At 44.4% G+C, this 23500-nt stretch overlaps 3 protein-coding genes across 5 annotated transcripts; 1 reads left to right on the forward strand and 2 right to left on the reverse strand.

Moving 5' to 3' along the window:
• Positions 1–10: 10 nt before the first annotated feature.
• On the reverse strand, positions 11–9979 carry LOC120051409 (dTDP-D-glucose 4,6-dehydratase-like). 3 transcript variants are annotated; one of them, XM_038998258.1, is made up of 12 exons: positions 9582–9979; positions 9351–9417; positions 8616–8684; positions 2365–2455; positions 2093–2235; positions 1796–1894; positions 1629–1688; positions 1382–1425; positions 1098–1263; positions 698–765; positions 449–546; positions 11–339 (listed from the first exon to the last, which is right to left on the reverse strand). In XM_038998258.1, exons 1-12 carry the CDS (start codon positions 9626–9628, stop codon positions 152–154), a joined length of 1140 nt encoding a protein of 379 aa, XP_038854186.1. In that variant the 5' UTR covers positions 9629–9979; the 3' UTR covers positions 11–151. The 3 variants fall into 3 exon arrangements, with proteins under 3 accessions (XP_038854186.1, XP_038854187.1, XP_038854188.1); XM_038998259.1 differs by having other exon boundaries at positions 698–753; positions 9582–9978; XM_038998260.1 differs by lacking the exon at positions 8616–8684.
• A 177-nt stretch (positions 9980–10156) lies between these two features.
• Positions 10157–15723, forward strand: LOC120050519 (integral membrane protein GPR180-like). The gene is made up of 9 exons (XM_038997110.1): positions 10157–10380; positions 11014–11163; positions 11447–11647; positions 11914–12094; positions 12262–12311; positions 12418–12575; positions 12841–13032; positions 13146–13223; positions 14909–15723. Exons 1-9 carry the CDS (start codon positions 10242–10244, stop codon positions 15059–15061), a joined length of 1302 nt encoding a protein of 433 aa, XP_038853038.1. The 5' UTR covers positions 10157–10241; the 3' UTR covers positions 15062–15723.
• Positions 15724–20817: 5094 nt separating this feature from the next.
• On the reverse strand, positions 20818–22920 carry LOC120050825 (sodium/myo-inositol cotransporter-like). Its single transcript, XM_038997355.1, has one exon. The coding sequence runs from the start codon at positions 22918–22920 to the stop codon at positions 20818–20820; it is 2103 nt and encodes a 700-aa protein (XP_038853283.1).
• Positions 22921–23500: the final 580 nt, after the last annotated feature.

Here is a 23500-nt window from a genome sequence, read left to right on the forward strand (position 1 = left end):
AACATTCAAGCCTGCGCTATAAAGTTATTTATTGACTATGATAAATATATTACATTCCACCTTCATTAGTAAAACATTTACAACAATAAGTGTTCCCTTGCACACCCACAGTGATTGAGATGAAGGTTTGACTAGTGGAGGTCAACAACCCTTAAGACTGATTAATTGAACCAGGGCTGGAACAAAAGCCAGCACACCCTGTAGCTCCAGGAACAGGGTTGGTGACCACGAATACAGGAAGACGATCTATGTGCTTATTGGTATCGGGCTGAAAGGTAATTGGTTGGTCTTCTGGTTTGACATCTGGCCAGAAGTCTGGATTCTGTTGGTACCATTTGACTGTAAAACAAATGAAGGAGAGGACACTTTAGAGATTCACCCCTTGTGCTAAAATATATATGAAAGTCAATCTAAGGAATCCATAGAGTAATGTGTTCATGTACTGTACCTGTCCTTCTGATGCCCTCTGACCATGACACTGCAGGCTTCCAGCCCAGCCTCCACAGCTTCTCACAGTTCACAGGGTACCTCAGGTCAACCACTGGCCTTGGGTGGGTGAGAGGTTCAACAATGTCAGTGTCTTAGGAGCCAATCACACAGCCTGCCTTTCTCACACTGGTTTCCATGGCAAAGACATGCTCAAAGGAAGTAAAGGCTCTGAAAAGTGTTTAGTGTGATCCCCTTATACTTCACTCACCGGTCAGGCACAAACTCCAGCCAGTCGTCCAGTTCTGCATCAGGTACATGCCTGACCTGTAACACACACTATTAGCAGATGTCTTTCAGTGGCTCAGTAAAGAGGACTACAGAGTGACCAGACACACTTCACCTACCATCTTGATAAGTTCTCTGGCTAGCTGAATGATGGATATCCTACCATCTTGATAAGTTCTCTGGCTAGCTGAATGATGGATATCCTACCATCTTGATACGTTCTCTGGCTAGCTGAATGATGGACATCCTACCATCTTGATAAGTTCTCTGGCTAGCTGAATGATGGACATCCTACCATCTTGATAAGTTCTCTGGCTAGCTGAATGATGGATATCCTACCATCTTGATAAGTTCTCTGGCTAGCTGAATGATGGATATCCTACCATCTTGATAAGTTCTCTGGCTAGTTGAATGATGGATATCTCGAAGTCGGTCCCGATGTTGTAGGTTTCTCCCACCATCCCCCTCTCCAGGATGGTGTGGAATGCTTCAATGGCATCATCCACGTACAGGAAGTGGCGAGATTGGGGGCTGGTCCCTTGGATGGTACTGTGGCAAAGAAGAGCATGGGATATGTAGGCTTTATTTGAAACAATAACATATGAAGTAAGACATGTCCACATAGTCTGGGATGATGTCAGTGCTCCCTTAAAGTATAAGTATTTACCATTTTTTGTTCAGCTGAAGGAAGGACACGAATTTTGGAATAACCTGGGGGTAAAAAAAAAACATTTGAGACATCTTAAAAGACCAGACACACAAAATAAATATATAGAACTGTGGTTCACAACCAGGGGTACTAGGACATTAGGGGGTACTTCAGAGGTACTCCAGGCAGAGCAAGATTCAGTTGGTGGTACAGTAACCGAAAAAGGTTGGGAACCACTGATATAGAATATAGATACTATATTGACCTTCTCCAAGTACTGTCTGGGTCCATATACATTATTGCTCCTTGTTATTATAACAGGAAACTGAAAGAAAAAGCCAAATATTAATACAAAATAATACAAAAATGTGTACATGCCTCACAGAAAAACTTGGTTATAATTGTGGTATGTCTATTGACAGTATTTACTACCTTGTGTCTCTCCCTGTAGGACAATACAAGACACTCAGCAGCTGCTTTAGACACAGAATATGGGTTGTTGGGTCTTCTTGGGCTGGTTTCATCTAATTCCTACATGGGGGTAAAAGAGACCGCTTTTAACACCGGGGACTGACAGTACTGCAGACAAAGAACCTTAAAAAGTGGCAAAAGAAGTTGAGAAGTGGCACTCAAAAACTTGGGAGCTCAAATGTAAATGTGGCATACACCTTACAAAAAGTTATGATAATTATGTCAGGATATCAGTGAAAATGATATGAGTGGACTGACCTTATACAGACTCTCTCCATACACCTCATCTGTGCTAATGTAAATAAACTTCTCCACCTTGGCCTCAAAAGCTGCTTTCAGTAGCACCCTTGTCCCCTCCACGTTCACCATGTGGTATCTGGACGGCCAAACGAAGGACGTCTCTGAAAAGGGGGCACAGAAACATATGGATGAATGTCTTGCTCTATGGGTCACTGAGTGTTGTCAACAATGCCTTTGATTGTTTTGGCATGGTAACAACACAATCTAAACAGTAAAACGTAATTTCTTACCAACATGTGTTTGAGCCGCAAAGTGAAAGACGATGTCGATGTTTTCTGTGGCAAACATGTGTTTTAACAAGCATGGATTGCATATATCCCCCTGTTAAAGAAAAGGGACAAAACATGACACATATTCAAGCTAACAGTCTTTATGATTTTTTATTTTTTAACAATAAACAAAAACATACATAGACAAAAACAATAAACAACTTAACATTCATACATTTCCAAACACTGATCACATCATACTTACTCAGACCCAAATATGTTCCCATTTTGTTTCTGTCCAAGACAGATTTTTTTCAATATTTAAATAATAAAGCATTTGATTCTTCCATTCTCTTAAAGTTGGAGTATCATTTGACTGCCAGTATTTAAGTAATAGTAACCCATCCGGTATCTCACAGCACTCCTATATACCATGTCTTGAAATATGCAGAAAGACGGATTAAAAGTAAACTTACATTGTACAACTTCTGACAACTAGCTTTCTAACTTCACCCATAACTTTTGGACCATAGCACTCCCAGAAGGCATGAATTATTGAGCCATTGGTAGTTTTACACTTAAGACATTACTCTGCCGTTGTGCTGTAGAATTTGTGAATTTTGTCTCTTGTATTATACATTGTATACATTAGTTTATACTGGATTAAGCGTATATTGTCAATAATTGTAATTTTGTTCGTTATGTTCCAACACTCCCTCCATCTTGTGCCAATGTCAGTTATTTTTAAGTCTTGGTTCCAATAGTTATATTTTTTCTAAGAGATTGTTAGTTCAATAGGCTTTTTTGTGCAAGGTTTTGTATATATTACCTTTCATATGAGTATCTTTTCTTGACTCAAATAGGATTCCCTCAATATTGCTCTGATGTCCAAAAGCTTTCAGGTCAAAATGTTGAGATATTTTTTTATTTCACCTTTATTTAACCAGGTAGGCAAGTGGAGAACAAGTTCTCATTTACAACTGCGACCTGGCCAAGATAAAGCAAAGCAGTTCGACACATACAACAACACAGAGTTACATATGGAGTTAACAAACATACAGTCAATAATACAGTAGAAAAACAAGTCTATAAACAATGTGTGCAAATGAGGTGAGATAAGGGAGGTAAGGCAATAAATAGGCCATGGTGGCGAAGTAAATACAATATAGCAATTAAACACTGGAATGGTAGATGTGCAGTAGATGAATGTGCAAAGTAGAAATACTGGGGTGCAAAGGAGCAAGATAAATAAATAAATACAGTAGGGGATGAGGTAGTTGTTTGGGCTATTTACAGATGGGCTATGTACAGGTGCAGTGATGTGTAAGCTGCTCTGACAGCTGATGCTTAAAGCTAGTGAGGGAGATAAGTGTCTCCAGTTTCAGTGATTTTTGTAGTTCGTTCCAGTCATTGGCAGCAGAGAACTGGAAGGAAAGGCGGCCAAAGGAGGAATTGGCTTTGGGGGTGACCAGTGAGATATACCTGCTGGAGCACGTGCTACGGGTGGGTGCTGCTATGGTGACCAGCGAACTGAGATAAGGCAGGGCTTTACCTAGCAGGGTCTTGTAGACCTGGAGCCAGTGGGTTTGGCGACAAGTATGAAGCAAGGGCCAGCCAACGAGAGCGTACAGGTCGCAGTGGTGGGTAGTATATGGGGCTTTGGTGACAAAACGGATGGCACTGTGATAGACTGCATCCAATTTGTTGAGTAGAGTGTTGGAGGCTATTTTGTAAATGACATCGCCAAAGTCGAGGATCGGTAGGATGGTCAGTTTTACGAGGGTATGTTTGGCAGCATGAGTGAAGGATGCTTTGTTGCGAAATAGGAAGCCAATTCTAGATTTAATTTTGGATTGGAGATGTTTGATGTGAGTCTGGAAGGAGAGTTTACAGTCTAACCAGACACCTAGGTATTTGTAGTTGTCCACATATTCTAAGTCAGAACCGTCCAGAGTAGTGATGCTGGACGGGCAAGCAGGTGCGGGCAGCGATCGGTTTAAGAGCATGCATTTAGTTTTACTTGTATTTCAGAACAGTTGGAGGCCACGGAAGGAGTTGTATGGCATTGAAGCTCGTCTGGAGGGTAGTTAACACAGTGTCCAAAGAAGGGCCAGAAGTATACAGAATGGTGTCGTCTGTGTAGAGGTGGATCAGAGACTCACCAGCAGCAAGAGCGACATCATTGATGTATACAAGAGAGTCGGCCCAAGAATTGAACCCTGTGGCACCCCCATAGAGACTGCCAGAGGCCCGGACAACAGGCCCTCCGATTTGACACACTGAACTCTATCGGAGAAGTAGTTGGTGAACCAGGCGAGGCAATCATTTGAGAAACCAAGGCTGTTGAGTCTGCCGATAAGGATGTGTGATTGACAGAGTCGAAAGCCTTAGCCAGGTCGATGAAAACGGCTGCACAGTAATGTCTCTTATCGATGCCGGTTATGATATCATTTAGGACCTTGAGCGTGGCTGAGGTGCACCCATGACCAGCTCTGAAACCAGATTGCATAGCAGAGAAGGTACGGTGGGATTCAAAATGGTCGGTAATCTGTTTGTTAACTTGGCTTTCGAAGACCTTAGAAAGGCGGAGTGGGATAGATATAGGTCTGTAGCAGTTTGGGTCAAGAGTGTGTCCCCCTTTGAAGAGGGGGATGACCACAGCTGCTTTCCAATCTTTGGGAATCTCAGACAACACGAAAGAGAGGTTGAACAGGCTAGTAATAGGGGTTGCAACAATTTTGGCAGATAACTTTAGAAAGAAACGGTCCAGATTGTCTAGCCCGGCTGATTTGTAGGGGTCCAGATTTTGCAGCTCTTTCAGAACATCAGCTAACTGGATTTGGGAGGAGAAATGGGGGAGGCTTGGGCGAGTTGCTGTGGGGCGTGCAGGGCTGTTGACCGGGGTTGGGGTAGCCAGGTGGAAAGCATGGCCTCAGTGCAGTGGGCAGCTGGGAGGAGGTGCTCTTATTCTCCATGGACTTTACAGTGTCCCAGAACTTTTTTGAGTTTGTGTTGCAGGAAGCAAATTTCTGCTTGAAAAAGCTAGCCTTAGCTTTCCTAACTGCCTGTTTATATTGGTTCCTAACTTCCCTGAAAAGTTGCATATCACGGGGGCTGTTCGATGCTAATGCTGAATGCCACAGGATCTTTTTGTGCTGGTCAAGGGCAGTCAGGTCTGGAGAGAACCAAGGGCTATATCTGTTCCTGGTTCTACATTTCTTGAATGGGGCATGCTTATTTAAGATGGTGAGGAAGGCATTTTTAAAGAATAACCAGGCATCCTCTACTGACGGGATGAGGTCAATATCCTTCCAGGATACCCGGGTCAGGTCGAATGGAAAGGCCTGCTCGCTGAAGTGTTTCAGGGAGCGTTTGACAGTGATGAGGGGAGGTCGTTTGACCGCAGAACCATTACGGATGCAGGCAATGAGGCAGTGATCGCTGAGATCTTGGTTGAAAACAGCAGAGGTGTATTTAGAGGGCAAGTTGGTTAAGATGATATCTATGAGGGTGCCCGTGTTTACGGCTTTGGGGTTGTACCTGGTAGGTTCATTGATACTTTGTGTGAGATTGAGGGCATCAAGCTTAGATTTTAGGATGGCCGGGGTGTTAAGCATGTCCCAGTTTAGGTCACCTAGCAGCACGAGCTCTGAAGATAGATGGGGGGCAATCAGTTCACATATGGTGTCCAGAGCACAGCTGGGGGCAGAGGGTGGTCTATAGCAAGCGGCAATGGTGAGAGACTTGTTTCTAGAAAGGTGGATTTTTAAAAGTAGAAGTTCAAATATAAAACTTTAAGTTGCATTTATTTAAAATTGTATACATTGGTCAGTCCAAAATGTATTTTTAATTCTGTCATGGAAATACTTGTATTTCCTATTACCATGTAATTTACGGTTTCTATGCCTTTAGTTTTCCATGTGGGCCAATTTATCAGTGAATTCTGAAAAGCTGTCCAAGGATTGTTCCAGAGGGAGTGAAATTGGTTCCTGTAGAATCCGTTTCATGTTCTTCCATGTTGTCACAGTGTTGTTAACTATGAAGTTGTTCATGTTCTTAGCTCCATCCTTTGAAAACAGACACGTAAAAAAAATCTGGGGATGAGCATGCGCATCTTCAATATGTACCCATTGTTCCTCTTTAGTGTATTTAACAACATGTTGCAAGTAAAAGCCTTGGGTGGCGAGTTGATACAATTCCAAATCTGGAAAGTTAAAAAACACCCTCAGACTTAGGAAGATGTTAAACTATCCTTTTTATTCAGTGGTATTTCCCCACATGAAGTCTGTTATGGCCGAGTATACATTTGTAAATAATGTCTTCAGTGGGGTAATTGGTATATAACTGAAAATACACAAAAATATATGTATGTAAAGTGTTGGTCCCATGTTTCATGAGCTGAAATAAAAGATCAGAATTTTTTTTTCATACCCACAAAAAGCTTTTTTCTCTCAAATGTTGTGCACACATTTGTGCACCCTGTTAGAGAGCATTTCTCCTTTGCCAAGATAATCCACCTGACCTGTGACATATAAAGAAGCTGATTAAACAGCATGGTCATTACACAGGTGCACCTTGTGCTGGAGACAATTAAAGGCCACTCTAAATTGTGCAGTTTTGTCACACAACACAATGCCACAGATGTTGAGGGAGCGTGCAATTGTCATACTGACTGCAGGACTGTCCACCAGAGCTGTTGCCAGATAATTGAATGTTCATTTCTCTACCGTAAGTCGCCTCCAATGTTGTTTTAGAGAATTTGTCAGTACGTCCAACTGGCCTCAACTGCAGACCACACGTATGGAGTCGTTTGGGTGAGTGGTTTGCTGATGTCAACGTTGTGAACAGAGTGCCCCATGGGTGGCGGTGGGGTTATGGTATGGGCAGGTATAAACTACAAACAACGAACACAATAGCATTTTATTAATGGCAATTTTAATGCACAGAGATACCATCACAAGATCTTGAGGCCCATTGTCGTGCAATTCATCCGCCGCCATTACCTCATATTTCAGTATGATAATTTTGATTTTATTTGTACCTTTATTTAACTAGGCAAGTCAGTTAGGAACAAATTCTTATTTACAATAACGGCCTACCCCGGCCAAACCCGGACGACGCTGGGCCAATTGTGCGCCGTCCTATGGGACTTCCAATCACGGACAGATGTGATACAGCCTGGATTCGAACCAGGGACTGTAGTAACGCCTCTTGCACTGAGATGCAGTGCCTTAGACCACTGCGCCACTATGGAGTCCAATGCACGGCCCCATGTCGCAAGGATCTGAACAAAATTCCAGGAAGCAAAACATTTCCAAGTTCTTCCATGGCCTGCATACTCACCAGACGTGTCACCCATTGAGCATGTTTGGGTACTCTGGATCGACATGTACGACAGCGTGTTCCAGTTGTCGCCAATATCCAGCAACTTCGCACAGCCATTGAAGAGGAGTGGGACAACATTCCACAGGCCAAAATCAACAGCCTGATCAACTCTTTGTGAAGACGATGTGTCATGCTGCATGAGGCAAATGGTGGTCACACCAAATACTGACTGGTTTTCTGATCCACACCCCTACCTTTTTTTAAGGCATCTGTGACCAACAGATGCATATCTGTACTCCCAGTCATGTGAAATCCATAGAGTCGGGTCTAATGAATTCATTTCAATTGACTGATTTCCTTACATGAACTCTAACTCAGCAAAATCTTTCAAATTGTTGCATGTTGAGTTCATATTTTTGTTCAGTAAAATATAAAACTTTGGGAGCCATGCCATTCTAAAGAGGTTCATCTATGGGGAGATTGTTCCATTTAATTAGATCTGCTTTCATGTTGTTGAGTAATGGAATAAAGTTAACTTTATATATTTGTTGTCACTTATTAAGCATCCTAAGTATTTCATATTTTGTGTGGTCCACAAAGGATTGCTGTAGTTCATGAGTTATTATTTTTCTATTTGCCATTATTTCAGTTTTTTTCAATGTTAATTTCATATCCTGAGATTTTTGAGTATTCCGAAAACATTTTGAACAAGGGGGACATTGAGTTTCAAATATTAGTCAGGTATATCAGAAGATCGTCAGCAAATTAGTTCAAATTCATGTTTATCAATACGGATACCTGTTACATTTGAGTTCTGTCTAATTATTTCTGCAAGCGGTTCAATTGCCAGTGCAAACAGGAGGGGAGAGAGGACATCCCTGTCTCGTAACACTGGCACTCCATATACAGTGATGTTACATAACAGTAGGACTTGGCAGTTCTCTCACCCTGATAAAGGTGTAGTTCTCATTCTCCTCTACAGACTCCAGGTTCCTGAGATTGGAACAGTAGTCCAGCTGTATGGGACCAGGAAAATTTACACAGTCATTCCCAGGAAATGATGACAACTTGGAATTCTGCAGTCACATAGTGTAGTAGTTAGGGTGTACAGGAAATAAGCTCCACTTTGTTTTTTTATTTACATTTTTTATTTTGTTGTCACATACACCGGATATGTGCAGTGAAACGTGTTGTCAAATCAAATCAAATTTTATTGGTCACATACACATATTTAGCAGATGTTATTGCGGGTGTAGCAAAATACTTGTGTTCCTAGCTCTAACAGTGCAGTAATATCTAACAATTCACACAAGTCTGAAAAAGTAAAAGAATGGTATTAAGAAATATAGAAATATTAGGACGAGCAATGTCGGAGTCCGGAGTATAAATATATATGGACAGCTGGACTACTGTAATTATGGACAGTATATGGATACAATATATAGTATATCTGAAGAATACGTAGGATAGAATAGTTTATGTACAGCAATAGTTGAATAGGATAGACCTTGACTATAATACATTATATACATATGAAATGGGTAAAACAGTATGTAAACATTATTAAAGTGACCAGTGTTCCATGTCTATGTTGCACCTTGGCAGCAAAGGGAACGAGAGGCCCCAGCTTGAACAGGGCTTGAATCTGTCGTTACAGGAAAGCACATTTAGCTCCTACTTACATTGTCAAAGTTGATGATACGCCAATCTGGGTGCCTGTTGACTAGGGAGCAGACAAAATGGGACCCACTGTTTTGGGAAAGAGTTACAGATGAAACATGTATTGTATGCAATGAAATCTCATATTTGACATACATTGTAGATTCAACTTGCTTGTTTTCTGTTGTTTAAGTCTTTGTCAGAATAGTACTGATTGTCATTATGATGATGATGATTTGCTAACTGTTACTTACATGAAACCTGCCCCTCCAGTCACCAGGACCGTTTTGACAAAGTCCATCCTCGCACAACCTGTTGATGTCTCCTCACAACTCTTCTCCTGGATCTTCAGTTTTCATTGAAGCCCAAAGGCACTCTCCTAGTGACATAAATTATGCCGACCTTAGCTAGCTAACTAGCTTACCTGTGCTGGAGAGTGTCTTATTGTTGAGTAAACAAGAGATAATCTCATAAACTATATGCGGGAACTGATTTTAAGTGATTGAGGCCATTCTAAAGCGAAGCACATCGACAACACGTTAACGAACAGTTAGATAACATTACTGAGATGTTTGTGTTGTCACTAGTTCATGTCAGAAGCAGCTGATACTGTACAAACCACATCAGCAAAATGTAATGTGCAACTTTTGCGACAGTCTTTTGTCGGTTTATGGCAATGTTGACACGTTTCAGAGGCCTGCGTTGAGTCGGTCCGTTTTGGTGCCCACCCTTTTATCGCTCTCTGATTGGCTTACAGATCTAACGTAGTGCAGAGGTCCTTTTATGATTAGGTAAAACCTAAATCAATCAAACGTTCAGTGCAGATGGAACTCACCCTTTTTGACTAGACCATTCATTGTTGTCGTACAATCATATTCTTTATATCTAATTTGATAAGTCGCTTTTAGGAGACAATGTATCCGTTAATGTTCACACGTACAGCCTTCTTACTATGCATTCCAGCTACATTTGGAAAAACTGTGTCGGGAGTTTTCAAGAGCGATGCAGCCAGAGAGCAGAATGGACAGTACATCACAAAATTCATGTACAACGGTAGGTGTAGCAGTCTGACGCTAGCGACAAATTCTGGAGGGAGGCTTGTGTGGATGGATACACATGCACCAAGATGACGTGATGCGTTTTATTATTGGATGTTTTATATAGACTATAGTTGCAATGCTTATGTACATACATAAATAAGGAAGCAACAGATCATGTGTTCTTAGTCTGGAAAGTGCTAATCTCTTGCATGGTGTTATGCATCATTGTCTCAAAGTATTTTTCTGTGTGCATTGCAATCTTAAACGGGAAATCGTTGGAAGATGTTTGTTGAGTTGGGATCAAATCACATAGGTCTATGCAGTGTCTTAATAATAGGTTGGTTCAGTCTTACATTAGTCCAGACCCATGAGCATCGGCAATGTCATTCTGTTCCCGGGTACAACATGTTGCCAAATGTGATAGCCAGGCAGTACATTAGAATCAATAGAGCTCCTTCCTTTATCACAGACGGTCTGCATATTCTGTAGGTTCGAATGAAACCCAATCCTCTGAAAGGTGGATTTAGTGTCCTGTCAGATCTCTTCCCTCATTCCCTCTTTCTCTCTCTCCTCCCCTCTACTTCCACTACCTCTTCTTCTCTCACACCCTCTCTTGTCTCTCCCTCCCTCTGTCTCTTTTCCCCAGTGGGTAGTGGTCTGGTGGTGTGCAGGCTGGAGAATGCTCCCCTGGCCACGGAGAAGGAGTCCAGACTGCTATTCTTCCCGGAGATGGAGGACGGCTTCGACATCGACAACCTCAGCTGCCACGACCGCCTCTCCAAGGCACAGCTCTCCAGTGAGTGTGTCTCTGAGACTGTCACATGTATTGTTGTTTGCATTCATGTCCCGCTGGCTCGTAGTAAACATGCATTCATAAACAAGAGGCATTTGGGGAAGTGGCATAAATACCATCATTTACAAGACATATTCTGAATGTACTTGCAGTATGTTGCATCAGCATATGTAACCGACTGGTTATCAAACCTTGGTCGTTTGCATGACTTAAGGCCACATTAGCCCTCTGAGCGAAGGCCTAGGGCTTGTCTCCCTCCTAACGTTGTTTCCCTCTCTCTGCTCAGTCCGTCTGAGTGAGGAGGAGCACAACCAGAGCATCCCCCACCTTCACTCCCCCACGGCCTGGATGGCGCTGTATGCAGACCGCTACACCTGCGGGGAGGGGGGCATCATCCCTGCCCACGGGGACCTGACCTTCACCATCCTGCTGTTCAACCCTGACTCGGCAGGCAACCCCCTGGAACACTTCAGCGCTGAGGAATCAGGTCAGTACATGCACATACTTTAATATATGCATTTGGTGCACTGTAAATCGCTTTGGATGAAAGCGTCTGCTAAGCGTCTGCTAAGTGTCTGCTAGTCATAACACATCATTTTATACTTCTGAATTTAAGATATGACTAGGGCTCCAGACAGGACTGCACTGAATGCTTGACTGATTGTGTCCTTCCCACCCCTGGCACCCTGACCCACCCTCCTTTCTACCCCTGTCCCCCTACCCCACCCTCCTACCTACCCCTGCTCCTACCAGGCCTGCATAGTTTCTACTGTCTGCTGATCCTGGCCTACTTTGTGGCATCCTGTATCTACATTCAGCCTCTGTGGATGGCCCTGAGAAAGGGTGGGCCCATGCAAACGGTGCTGAAGGTGCTCTCCACAGCCTTGGCCCTACAGGGGATCTCTGCCCTCTTCAACTACATCCACCTGGCCAGGTGAGGTTGACTCCGTCCCAGTCATTGTTACAGTCACCTTTCAGCAACCCTGCTCAGGTTTACATCAGTTACTGTATAACAGGATTATCCTGTATTGCAGAATATTTGGAGGAGTGAATATCAGTCTTGTTGTGTAAAAACACACACCTGTCTCTCTCGTTCCACAGGTATGCCAGGGATGGAGTGGGCATTCCTGTCATGGGCAGCTTGGCAGAGTGTGAGTGTTGTATTCTCACTCTCTGTCGCTCTTTCTTCGTACTGTCTTTCGTTCTTCCTTTGTGACTGTGCTGACTGTTGCCTGTTGTTGTTCTCCCATGCTGCAGTCTGTGACATGGTATCCCAGGTGTCCATGCTGTACATGCTGCTGAGTCTATGTGTGGGCTGGACCCTGAGCAAGAACAGGAAGCCCCAGAGCAGACCTCTCCAGTGGGACTCCTCCCCCGCCTCCAAAGCCCTCGCTATGGGAGGGGTCGCCACACAGGTCAGAGCCTCATCAGCCTATCCATGACCTTTAATCCCTTACCCCAAAATACTAAGCCCTGACTTCCATCTCACTGGATACAGTAGCCCCTACTACTTGCACTAACCTCTACCTTGCTCGCACCATCCCCTATCCTGACCAATACTGTAACCCCCTATTAACTCTCAATTTCCCCTTTGGGATCAGTCAATAAAAACACATTCAATACCAATGACCTAAATACCTTTCCACTGACTCCCTGTCTGTGTCGCTGCCGGGCCACTAGGGGGCGCTACTGCTGTGGGAGCAGTATGAGGAGACGGAGCACCACAGCTACCATGCCCAGCGCAGCATAGCAGGTCTGTTACTCATTTCTCTACGTATCATCCTGGCCTTGTTGCTGGCCTCTGTGCTCTACACCATCATCAGCACAGAGAGGAGCGCCCTCAAGAGAGACTTCTATCTCAGCTTCGCCAAGGTAGGCGTAGAAATACAACACAGAATAGCTGGTAACCCTTTCCATGCGTTTATAGTGCCATCTACAGTGCATTATAAGATTGGTTATTCCAGTCTCACTAGTTTGTTTCTCAGGGTTGTTTTATCTGGTTCCTGTGCCACCCTGTGCTGGTCCTAGTCTCTGTGGTCTTCAACGAGCATCAGAGAGAAAAGGTGAGAGGACGACACTCTATAGATATATATATATATATATATATATATATACACTGCTCAAAAAAATAAAGGGAACACTTAAACAACACAATGTAACTCCAAGTCAATCACACTTCTGTGAAATCAAACTGTCCACTTAGGAAGCAACACTGATTGACAATAAATTTCACATGCTGTTGTGCAAATGGAATAGACAAAAGGTGGAAATTATAAGCAATTAGCAAGACACCCCCAAAAAAGGAGTGATTCTGCAGGTGGTGACCACAGACCACTTCTCAGTTCCTATGCTTCCTGGCTGATGTTTTGGTCACTTTTGAATGCTGGCGGTGCTCTCACTCTAGTGGTAGCATGAGACGGAGTCTACAACCCACACAAGTGGCTCAGGTAGTGCAGTTCATCCAGGATGGCACATCAATGCGAGCTGTGGCAAAAAGGTTTGCTGTGTCTGTCAGCGTAGTGTCCAGAGCATGGAGGCGCTACCAGGAGACAGGCCAGTACATCAGGAGACGTGGAGGAGGCCGTAGGAGGGCAACAACCCAGCAGCAGGACCGCTACCTCCGCCTTTGTGCAAGGAGGTGCACTGCCAGCGCCCTGCAAAATGACCCCCAGCAGGCCACAAATGTGCATGTGTCAGCATATGGTCTCACAAGGGGTCTGAGGATCTCATCTCGGTACCTAATGGCAGTCAGGCTACCTCTGGCGAGCACATGGAGGGCTGTGCGGCCCCACAAAGAAATGCCACCCCACACCATGACTGACCCATCGCCAAACCGGTCATGCTGGAGGATGTTGCAGGCAGCAGAACGTTCTCCACGGCGTCTCCAGACTCTGTCACGTCTGTCACATGTGCTCATGTGCTCAGTGTGAACCTGCTTTCATCTGTGAAGAGCACAGGGCGCCAGTGGCGAATTTGCCAATCTTGGTGTTCTCTGGCAAATGCCAAACGTCCTGCACGGTGTTGGGCTGTAAGCACAACCCCCATCTGTGGACGTCGGGCCCTCATACCACCCTCATGGAGTCTGTTTCTGACCGTTTGAGCAGACACATGCACATTTGTGGCCTGCTGGAGGTCATTTTGCAGGGCGCTGGCAGTGCACCTCCTTGCACAAAGGTGGAGGTAGCGGTCCTGCTGCTGGGTTGTTGCCCTCCTATGGCCTCCTCCACGTCTCCTGATGTACTGGCCTGTCTCCTGGTAGCGCCTCCATGCTCTGGACACTACGCTGACAGACACAGCAAACCTTTTTGCCACAGCTTGCATTGATGTGCCATCCTGGATGAACTGCACTACCTGAGCCACTTGTGTGGGTTGTAGACTCCGTCTCATGCTACCACTGGAGTGAGAGCACGGCCAGCATTCAAAAGTGACCAAAACATCAGCCAGGAAGCATAGGAACTGAGAAGTGGTCTGTGGTCACCACCTGCAGAATCACTCCTTTTTTGGGGGTGTCTTGCTAATTGCCTATAATTTCCACCTTTTGTCTATTCCATTTGCACAACAGCATGTGAAATTTATTGTCAATCAGTGTTGCTTCCTAAGTGGACAGTTTGATTTCACAGAAGTGTGATTGACTTGGAGTTACATTGTGTTGTTTAAGTGTTCCCTTTATTTTTTTGAGCAGTGTATATTGTACTGACTCATTCGGAAGGTTTTTGGTGTTGATGTTTGTGTGTGTCTGTGTTTCTAGGTTGTGACAATCGGTGTGATTCTATGCCAGGCTATCTCGGTGGTGATCCTCTACCAGCTTTTCCTGTCCCGTAGCTTATACTGGGAAGTATCTTCTCTCTCCTCTGTCTCACTACCCCTCACCATGTCCAGAGGGGGCCGGGGACGCTACTGACCCCGTGTGCAGGGGGAACACTTTCACTTTGACACACGCCGAGGGCGAAGGGATACACTGTGACACCTGCAGTTAAAGGGACAATACTTCCACTCCTCTACACTCACTCACGGTAAAGGTGCCCCCACAGATGGGTGAGGAAAGAGGAGGGTGGGATGAAGAGAAGGAAGTAGGAAGTTCCCGCACAAATATAGAAGAGAAGAGGAATGATGGCCTGCTCATGTAGCTGGATAGCACACCTATTTAATACCCTCCCAAACAGGATGAGAGTGAGACCTGGGTTTAAGCGCACATAAAGTATGTATGTAAATGAGACACATTTTTTAGTATACAACAGATGCGGACACATGTAACTGCCAAAATAATGGAAACACTTGAGTAAAAGAGGGATCCAAAGTATATTAAAAGCAGGTGCTTCCACACAGGTGTGGTTCCTGGGTTAAGCAATTCACATTGCATCATGCTTCGGGTCATATATCAAAATTCTGTCTGCCATGGCTGTGGCCCTACAGGCTGACAATGCCCCCATCCACAGGGCACGGGTGGTCACTGAATGGTTTGATGAGCACGAAAATGATGTGAACCATATGGCCGTCTCAGTCACCAGATCTCAACCGGGGATGGAGTTTTCCACCACCATCAACAAAACATCAAATGATGGAATTTCTCGTGGAAGAATGATGTCGCATCCCTCCAATAGAGTTCCAGAATCTATGCCAAGGTGCATTGAAGCTGCTCTGGCTCGTGGCACAACGCCCTATTAAGACACTTTATGTTGGTGTTTTATTTATTTTGGCAGTTACCTGTATGTTCGTCTTATTTACAATTGTAGTATGTATGTGTGAAATGTGGTTTACTGTTTTATTTTGAATGTCAAACTTGGGCTGGATTTGATGTCTCTTTCTTTTTCAGACAGAGTATAAGACTCCCAAAATGTTTAAAAGGTTTATAATAGATTACAACGAAAGGTTACTGATTGTCGAATTCCCTGTTAAGTCTTATTCATTGCCGATAAAGATATCCAGGCGCGGACTGAAATACATTTGTTTACCGTTGATCCATAGAGATATGGATCCATGTTCAGTGTGGTAAATCTCAAACCAATAATATAGCCTGATCTTAACTGTCAGAAATAGAACGTTTTTTTAACAGAGTTGCTTCACACTGTTTTACTGCTGTTTCATTCTATTGTTGTCAATTGATCGTTCTTTCTGCGAGGTTCTGGTGTGCTGAAGCTATTACAGAAATCACATGGAACTCATGGAATCTTTGTATCATCCCCAGCACTCCAACACTGCAGCTAGTTGCATGTGTGAGAATTGTATTACTATTTTGTTGTGCAATTATTGAATTATACTTGAATAGGGTATTCATATTGTTTTGTCTGACATTGGAGCTAGACATGTGCGATGTTTAAATGCAGCTTTATTTTCTCTCAATCGTCGCAAGTGCCTGAGAAGACAATCACTTTGCTAGCAGAGAAGGTACCTGTGTTTGTCTGTGAAGAAATGGGTTTCACATTGGTTATGTATGTCAGTCTGATAGTTAAGTTATGCGGAGATATTGGGGGGCAAATGGTTAACAGAGCAGTGACTGTGTAATGTTCCTATTAAGCATGTTTATAAGGCTGTTTTAAATTCATTACTGTATACTTTTGTAAAATAAGTCTTTATCAGATGCTGATGCAATACAAGAAAATGTCTGCAGGGGGCAGCAGTTCTCTTGATCTGTTACAGTAGCTAGACCAGCGTTTCTCAACCCTGGTCCTCCAGTACCCCCAACGGTAAACATTTGTATTGTAACCCTGGACAAGCACACCTGATTCAACTTGTCAACTAATCATCAAGCCCTCAATGAGTTGAACGAGGTGTGTTTGTCAAGGGCTACAACGAAACGGTCTATTTTTGAGCAAAGACACTGCTGTAGACTACTCTCAACCAATGCACACTCAAACCATAGAAGTTACCAGTGTCTTTGCTCAAACTGCCTGCATTCTCATTCAACAATTAAACGCATGATAATCCTGGATAATTCAAACATGGAAGGACAAACCACGAAATGTCACGGTTGCTAGGAAATGCCACCACGACGATCCACCTTGAGTACACAAACGGTTTTCCGCTCTCCACTTCCTCAAACGGATCTGAGAGGCTAATATCAAACACTAACATCAGAGCTAAGCCAAGTCAGTCTCACTTTATTTGGGTAGTTAATCATCTTTGGTTGGTCATTGGTTCCGGTCCGTCTGCTATGGATTCCAGTATGTGACGCTAAATAGGCCAATATAACTAGTAGTCTACACAACACAGTCAAAGTTGTGGAAACATGTCGTGGAATGTGGTTAAACTAACCACAGACTTCTAAACAGTAAACAGTCAAAAGGGGAAGAGTCGTGTTACTGACGTTTCTCCACTGCCTGTTTTCTTGTTTGGTGGTTTCAGAGTCACTGTCAGTTAGCTGGTTATAGTCCTTGCTTTCTGGATGCTCTTTCACTCATTTTACCTTCATGTTGCAAAAGATCAAGAGCATACTATGTTGGCTGTGTTTACACAGGCAGCCCAATTCTGTTATTTTTTCCACTAATCTGTCTTTTGACCAATCAGATCAGCTCTGAAAAAGATCTGATGTGATTGTTCAAAAGACCAATTAGTGGGGGGGGGGGAAGATCAGAATTGGGCTGCCTGTGTAAACGCAGCCTATATGGCACTGAACCTTAGATGAATTAAAACTATTTGAGAGTGGTGGGCTATTAGTGACAATGAGGACTAGGCCAGCAGCAAAGTAGTGCTCACTCCCACACCAGTCCCATACTGCTGTTTAACCAGGTGCTCCTGTACTGGTTTACACACATCAGTGGCTCCCTACAGACCAGACCATGGCGTCCATCTTGGGTCTTTTCAGGACACCGGTTACCCACTGGGCTATTTCTGACCTCAGGCACACCAGGACACTGTGGGCTGAGGGGGATGAATACACACAGGACCTATTTTCCTGCAATACCACCATTAACTCCCTTGTATTATGCAAATAGTCTGACAACAGGAACGTGCTTGGGCTAATACTGTAACATTCATTTGCACCTTTTTTGACTCTACCACAGAAAGTAGTACCAATTCAGGCAGTACTATTCCATTACAGGGGGGACTTCTTTTAATAGTGTTCCTTTAGATAAGGGGGTTTCTATGTATTCTATATCTAGGTCAGGTAGAGAGTAGCGTAGCTGGCAGCCTGAAACCACAGGCAAAGATGGACAGTTTCTGTTAGATGTATTTGAAATACTTATTTGAATTCTGCGTATTTTGTAATTTGACTTACACTGGGCTGAACTACAATCCAATGTATTTTGTATTTTCAAAATACTGTAATTTGGATTGACAAAATACGTTTCTATACCATTTTTGATAGCGGTTCACATTTTGTGGCCCCTCTTTCACCCTGCATTGGTATCAGAAGTCTGATAGCACTATAGTGTGATAAAATTGTCTGCTAAATGAATGTGTGTTTGTCATCGGCAAGGACTTGGGAGTTTTATTTGGGATTAAAAGAAAGGGAATAGAGCTAAGCACAGGCATAGTCCTAGAGGAAAACCTGGTTCAGTCTGCTTTCCAACAGACACAGAGACAAATCCACCTTTCATCAGGACAATAGCCTAAAACGCAAGGCCAAATATACACTGGAGTTACTTATCAAGACGATATTGAATGTTTGAGTGGTCTAGTTACAGTTTTGACTTAAAAATTGACTTGAAAATGGCTGTTTAGCAATGATCACCAACCAACTTGACAGAGCTTGAAGAATTTTTCAAAGAATAATGGGCAAATATTATACAATCCAGGTTTGCTAAGCTCTTCGAGACTTACCCAGAAAGCTATAATTGCTTCCAAAGGTGATTCTAACATATATTGACTCAGGGGGTTGAATACTTATCTAATGAAGATATATTAGTGTTGTCGTGTCTTTGGCATGATTAAACTGAAGACTTATTTATCAAATAACTCTCTGTAATTACCATTACGCGATTAAACTGATTAATCTAGTAACTGTAATTAACTAGGAAGTCGGGGCACCAAGGAAAATATTCAGATTACAAAGTTATAATTTTCCTAATATAACTTTCAGATATCTTAATATCTGATCAATTAGTGTTCTGATTAATGAATTATTATTTACCTCACATTAGTCTCATTCCAAACGTCGTAAATTGTTGGTTATCTGCACGAACCCAGTCTTCACTATGAGTCATCCATACATCAATTGTCTTAAAATCATTTATTTACTAACTAAGTAATTCACAGAAATGCATCACACAAACAAACAAAATAGATATGTTTACAAAGAAATGATAGGGGGATGTGCCCTAGTGGGCTAAACCGGTATGGCGGCTTGTTAGACAGAGTGATAATTATAACAATTGAAATGCTAATCCTTTGCACATGAACGCTCACTCATTCGGGAACAATTGCAATCAATATATATATTTACGCTCCGTGTGTCGTCGGGATCTCTGTTGAAAAGTTTGTCCGCCCTCTTTCTCTCTCTGTCGTGGTTAGAATGGATAGTCCAGAGTGACATTCATTCATGTCGTTATAGAATAGATGTTTCGGCGGTTGTCGGTCTTCGCGTTCAATGATACCAAATTCCTAGCTGCAGACTAGTAATTAATATCAAAGACTTGTTCTTATTCTGTCGGTATCGATAGTCTAAGAGTTTAACCACGTGGTATGGTTAAAAGATTCAGCCATCTACTCAAACCTTGGCCCTCTCGTTATCGAGGTAAGTTGGTCTGGTGATAGAAAACCCGGGTGGGTTTTTTTATTCGGAAGAGCAGAAAAGGGCCTGTCACAGGACGCAATACCATAACTGTGCTCATGGGCGGTCCTCTGATTTAGTTAAACTCCAAAGGGAATTGGAGTTTCCTTCATTAAACAGTCCAAAATCACATTACACAATTTCACAAACAGTATCATCCTCACTCATTCATCTTATACAACAATTAGATGTAAGCCTCATATCTGAGGCTATTGTATAAACAGCGTTATGGTAATGTGGCCGTATAGTCTCCCATGAGTTTCACAAAATTGTACCAAACGGACCAGTTCGTAGCTGGATTCTTCACCGATATTTTATACCTTCTCCAGAACATAAATGTTGTTCGGACCTCAAGTTCTGTGAGGTGGAAGAAATTATTTTGTTCTCTCTATCTCTCTCTCGCTCTCTCTCTATACTGTGGCCATGAGGAGATAATCTCCTCCAGGAATTTACGACCTGAGGTCGCAGCAGCCTGAGTGTAGGAGACAGAAAGAGGGGGATGGTGCTCGTTGTACCCAAAGAGGACAACATCATGACAGTGTTTTATTTTCCATTTAATTTGTTGTGAATTTTTTTTCACTTTGACATGAGTATGTAGTGTAAATCGTTGACAAAAAATGACAATTTACATCTATTTTAGTCCCACTTTGTAACAACATTTTGAAAAAGTCAAGCGGTGTGAATACTTTAAGGCACTGTACCATACAAAATGTAACATTACATACTAGATTTACGTTTCCTATGTTACATCTACCCCTGAGTCCATGTTGGAGTACCACCAAGGTTGGACATTTTTGTTCTAGCCCAGCTCAAGCACACCTGATTCACTGGGCTTGAACTTTTGGGGTGGCGTAGGAAACACAAGTTAAGAAACACTTCTTTAGATGTCACATGTAGACATATTACATATAAACTATATTGTGTATGTCACAGGTTGAGATCCCCTCCTACAGAGAGAAGTAGATGAAGAGGAACACCCCCACAGAGCAGACCAGCACCAGGCCCATGTTGAGGATGAGTCTGGTTCTGGGGGTCTCCTGGAGCATCTCCTGCAAAAGCCTCTCTTCCTCCTCGGCTGATCTGGGCCGGGTCTTAGCCTGCTCCTCCTTAAACCCACAGAACCACTCTAGAACCCTCACACACCTCCCCTTCTCCCCTCCACAGCAGACCACCCAAGGCTTTTCTTGGTCTACCGCCATTCCGGTGCTTGAAAAGGTCGGGTGCCCGCCATTTTGGAGATTAGATGGAGACTCCATATAGGATAAAGCCTCCACCCCATTGACACCATTATGGAGGTCTTTGGGCGTCTCGTTGTCCATGCAGCCGTTCCCATTGACATGGGTCTTAGTTTGGGGGTTCAGCTTGCTCATCTCCTCCTCATCTCTCTCTATGTTTAGGGTTGTGTTTCTTTGGCGTAGCCCCCAGAAGGTAGTGGTGCGGACCTGCTCTATGCTCGGTGGAGGGGTGCAGAGGCTAACCACCACAGCCACCAGTACTGTGATCCAGAACAGCCCGGCTGCCACGTACATGAAATGGACGTCCTTGACAAAAGACGGCCGCTCGTCCGGCTCGTCGCAGTGGGGCTCTCTGTAGACGAACGCAAGCATCAGCCTCGTGGCGCCCAACGCGAACCCCACTATGCCACCCCAGAATGCACCAGTCTCGTTGCAGCGCCGCCATAGGACGCCCAGCAGAAATAGGGCAGCGATGGGCGGGGTCAGGTAGTCAGACACTTCCTGGATGTAGTAGAACATCTGGCCTCCCTGCATCTCGATGATGACAGGAACCCAGGCGATGCTGATAACCACCATGAACACCACGAACACACGCCCCACCACCATCAGCTCCCTCGACGACGCCCTCTCCCGCGCCATTTTGTAAATGTCCAAGGTGAAGATGGTGCTGGCGGAGTTGAAGATGGAGTCCAGGTCACTCATGAGCGCTGCGATCATCACCGCCATCATCAGGCCACGCAGACCCACCGGCATGATGGACATCACCAGGCGGGGGTAGGCTACGTTAGAACACCCAGCCCTGGATCCACACACCTCCATGCAGTGTTCTGGGCTGATACACGCCAGCTCATCTGCAAACAGGATGCGGGAGATCATCCCGGGAATGACGATGATGAACATGGGCAGGATCTTGAGGAAGCCGGCCATCAGTGTGGAGCCTTTAGCGTGGGAGATGCTCCGTGCGGCTAGCACCCGCTGGACAATGACCTGGTCGGCACACCAGTACCAGATGGAGGCCGGGGTCTGGCCCAGGAGGAAGCCCGGCCAGGGGAGGTCCTTGTCCAGCGGGCCCCTTAGGATGCGCAGGGAGTCGGGCTTGGGCTCCACGTGGCAGGAGGGGATGTAGGTGAAGTTGGAGGATGCTAATATCGCTGTGATGTTCGGTCTGGCTTCCATGTACTTGGTCCGCACCCCTTCCAGGCCACCCACTTTTACCAGGCTAATGGCGGTTAGGCATAGCGCGCCACCAATCATCAGGAACGCCTGGAGGGTGTCGGTGTAGATGACCGCAACCAGGCCCCCTGTGACGGTCAGCAGCGCGGTCACGGTGATGAGGAGGATGATGGACAGATAGAGGTTCCAGCCCAGTGACTCCTGGATGAAGAGCGCTCCGGAGTACAGGTCCACAGAGAGCTTGGTGAAGATGTAGAGCAGCAGAGACAGAGCAGCGAAGTAGACCTTGAGCCGTCGGCCGCCAAAGCGCTTGGCCAGGTACTCAGGCATTGTGTAGACCCCAGAGTGGATGTAAACAGGGATGAACACCCAGCCCAGGAGCTGGAGGAGCAGGAGGGCATTGAACTCCCATGCGGCGACTCCGAACCCGCTGGCCGCCCCGGACCCTGCAAGGCCAATGAAATGCTCGCTGCCAATGTTGCTGACGAACAGAGAGGCACCAATCATAGCCCAGTTCATTGATCGGCCGGCTAGGAAGTAACCGCTCACAGTGCTCCGATTGGCTTTCATCATGGCGAAGAAGCCAATGGCAAGGACCAGGATGAAGTACAGCACCACTACAACGATGTCCGCCGCCTCCATGGTGGTGGGAGCCATCTTGGATAATACTTCTAAAGACAGTTATTGAGGAGTTACGTGATATGGCTGCTTTAGTGATCAGTACCCTTTCAATTTAAGTACCAGTCTTTCAGTTGATTATGAGAGATTCTAAGACACTGAATGCTTGGATGTTGCAGGCGAGTCAGGTCCAGTTCAGGTCTTGGTGAGGTATTCCCATAGAAATGCACCCTAAGGGTTGACGGGGAATACTGTAAGTTGGAGGTAGCAGCTCATCTGTATCGACACTCCTACAATAGAGCACAAAAACACACAACAGATCAGGGTTGGAAAAACCTTTCTTAAATAAATGGAGGTTGAATATATAAGAAGATATACAGTACATCTAAAACCTTGTTTCCCCAAAGAAATAAAGGGTCAAGATAAACTGGTTTTGAGTTGTGGCAAAAGTATTTTAATTAAGTCGTGGCTGGGTCCTGGCCAGGAACATTGGTTTCGCTGACTTGGTTGGCCACTAAAAAACCTCAAAAGCTATAAAAGGGTCACAGTGAAAAAGGCATTTGGGAACCACTGATCTATAACACATAGCTAACAGTATAGTAGT

Source organism: Salvelinus namaycush, chromosome 7 (genome assembly GCF_016432855.1).
Source record: "Salvelinus namaycush isolate Seneca chromosome 7, SaNama_1.0, whole genome shotgun sequence".
Taxonomy (NCBI): Eukaryota; Metazoa; Chordata; class Actinopteri; order Salmoniformes; family Salmonidae; genus Salvelinus; species Salvelinus namaycush.

Bases quoted from the DNA above. Each gene is read 5' to 3' on its own strand.
- LOC120051409 (XM_038998258.1), bottom strand. From the start codon at position 9,628: ATGGACTTTGTCAAAACGGTCCTGGTGACTGGAGGGGCAGGTTTCAT. The intron at 1,264-1,381 runs GTAAATACTTAT...TCTTTGCCACAG, and splicing joins CTTCAGCTGAACAAAAAATG to TACCATCCAAGGGACCAGCC. The intron at 547-697 runs GTGAGTGAAGTA...CACCCACCCAAG, and splicing joins CTGGAGTTTGTGCCTGACCG to GCCAGTGGTTGACCTGAGGT.
- LOC120050825 (XM_038997355.1), bottom strand. From the start codon at position 22,920: ATGGAGGCGGCGGACATCGTTGTAGTGGTGCTGTACTTCATCCTGGTC.
- LOC120050519 (XM_038997110.1), top strand. From the start codon at position 10,242: ATGTATCCGTTAATGTTCACACGTACAGCCTTCTTACTATGCATTCCA. The intron at 11,648-11,913 runs GTCAGTACATGC...TGCTCCTACCAG, and splicing joins CTTCAGCGCTGAGGAATCAG to GCCTGCATAGTTTCTACTGT. The intron at 12,576-12,840 runs GTCAGAGCCTCA...CCGGGCCACTAG, and splicing joins TGGGAGGGGTCGCCACACAG to GGGGCGCTACTGCTGTGGGA.